Source organism: Phoenix dactylifera, chromosome 1, assembly GCF_009389715.1.
Source record: "Phoenix dactylifera cultivar Barhee BC4 chromosome 1, palm_55x_up_171113_PBpolish2nd_filt_p, whole genome shotgun sequence".
Classification (NCBI taxonomy): domain Eukaryota; kingdom Viridiplantae; phylum Streptophyta; class Magnoliopsida; order Arecales; family Arecaceae; genus Phoenix; species Phoenix dactylifera.
This window is the reverse complement of record NC_052392.1, coordinates 32775357-32777084: the sequence shown is the minus strand read 5'-3', so window position 1 is coordinate 32777084 and position 1728 is coordinate 32775357. Positions and strand designations below refer to the sequence as shown.

Below are 1728 nucleotides of genomic sequence, written 5' to 3'. Positions count from 1 at the left end.
GTTTTGTTTTAAATAAATGAGCCATCTGAGGAGGAGAAAGACCTGTGAAAAGGCTGTGGGTTGCTGATAATGTAGTAAAAGAGGAACTGAAGGATCTTCTAATTGGTAGTTATTCGCAGCGTTCTCAAAAGATGGAGGCTGAATGTGAGTGGATTGGTTCACAAGTGAAACTTCTTGTGGTATGCTCCCCATTTTCTGAAATTTATTATTACATATCCATCAGCATTGAATACATGGACAAAATTTCTACACAAACGTGAAAATGAAAAGAAACAATGTATAGAACAAATTCAGGATTTTAATCCTACCTCTAGTTCATTCATGGAGTCATCGATATCCACTCCAAAGTCGTATAACGTGGGATACACAGAAGCAAGCTCCATGGAAAGAAACTGCACATGATGCAACAAATGCTGCATTAGAATCACTCTAGATGTGCTACATAAGAAGGGGGACTACAAATTCATCGCTTATATTTACCTCAACCTGGTTCTGCAAAGATCGAACATAGTTAATTATCGCATCCAGCATAACGGCCTTTCCGGTAACCTACAGATCAAAAACACCAGCAAATATTTTGGTAAAGTGTATTTAAATTTAATCCATGTATACAAAGTAGTGCATTACATAGAGAAGCTTCACCTTATCGCAGCCAGGAACAAGGCCTTGCAACGTCTTCATTCTCACTCCTATCTTCTCCCTTCTGGCCTGAAAATCCATTTGACATGGTTCAGGCCACGAGTTTTATCTAAGAAATCAATTTGGTCAAAATAGTAAAAAAATTGTGTAGAGATCTTGAGGATTACCCTTTCTGCAAGGCTGTGACAATCTGTTGCTTGACCTCTCCTGGCTCTTACGTAAATGTACCCTGCAGGGGGCTCTTCACAAGCCTTTGTGGCTTTGGAATCATCATCTTTGGGCTTCTTATCCTCTTTTCCCTTCAACTCACCATGGGGTTTTCTCTGCTATATATCCTCACAGCATGAAATAGTACTTAACAAAGAAAAGAAGATATATCTGAAAGCAAGAGTCACGAAAGATTCACAAGACTAAGGCCTTTTACATATGGTTTAGGATTTCTGCCCTCCTTACCTTGGATCGACCAGAAGACAAGCAAGTCCCGTATCCATTCTTTCTTTTCTTCCCCATAGAGCCTTGTTGTTTGCGGACATTCTCATCACGGGGTTCAACTACCACCGAGGAAAGAGTCGTCTCGCTCTCAATCGAAGGAGCTTTTGAGGAAGTGTCAAGAAAGCTGCTGCTCTGATGGGCTCTGGCATCAGTAGCCGAGACCTCTAGGATGGCTTCAGGAGAGAAATAGGAAGGGAAGGAAGAAGAGGAGATATTGCTCGTCTCTCCAACTTGCTGTTGGGGGAGAAGCAAATCAAAGGGGTTGGTTGGAAATACAGGAGAGTCAAGAAGGAAAGGGTAGTGCTGCTGGTATGAGAAGGCTTCCATTGTGGGGAAAATTAAAATCCGAAGAGAGATGGCAGTGCTTGCAGAGATCAGATGAGCAGTAAGCAAGGATGCGTCCAGTCGCAGGTCTGGCCTGGGATATATGCAGGTTTTGGGGGCTCGGGGAGAGAGAGGCCCCATGCAAATATGTGTACGTTCGACGGAGAGAGAGAGAGAGAGAGAGAGAGAGGCCCCATGCAGGCGTGTTGAATGGTCTTACCAATTCTCTCTTCCTTCGTCCGCTGTTAGTTTTTGACTGGTCTTGCCAATTAT

At 43.1% G+C, this 1728-nt stretch overlaps 1 protein-coding gene across 1 annotated transcript; it reads right to left on the bottom strand.

The window, feature by feature from the left end:
* Nucleotides 1-256: 256 nt before the first annotated feature.
* LOC120112131 (transcription factor bHLH137-like) lies at nucleotides 257-1458 on the bottom strand. Its single transcript, XM_039130790.1, has 5 exons — nucleotides 1093-1458; nucleotides 807-962; nucleotides 643-708; nucleotides 481-549; nucleotides 257-392 (listed from the first exon to the last, which is right to left on the bottom strand). The coding sequence occupies exons 1-5, from the start codon at nucleotides 1456-1458 to the stop codon at nucleotides 291-293; spliced, it is 759 nt and encodes a 252-aa protein (XP_038986718.1). The 3' UTR covers nucleotides 257-290.
* Nucleotides 1459-1728: the final 270 nt, after the last annotated feature.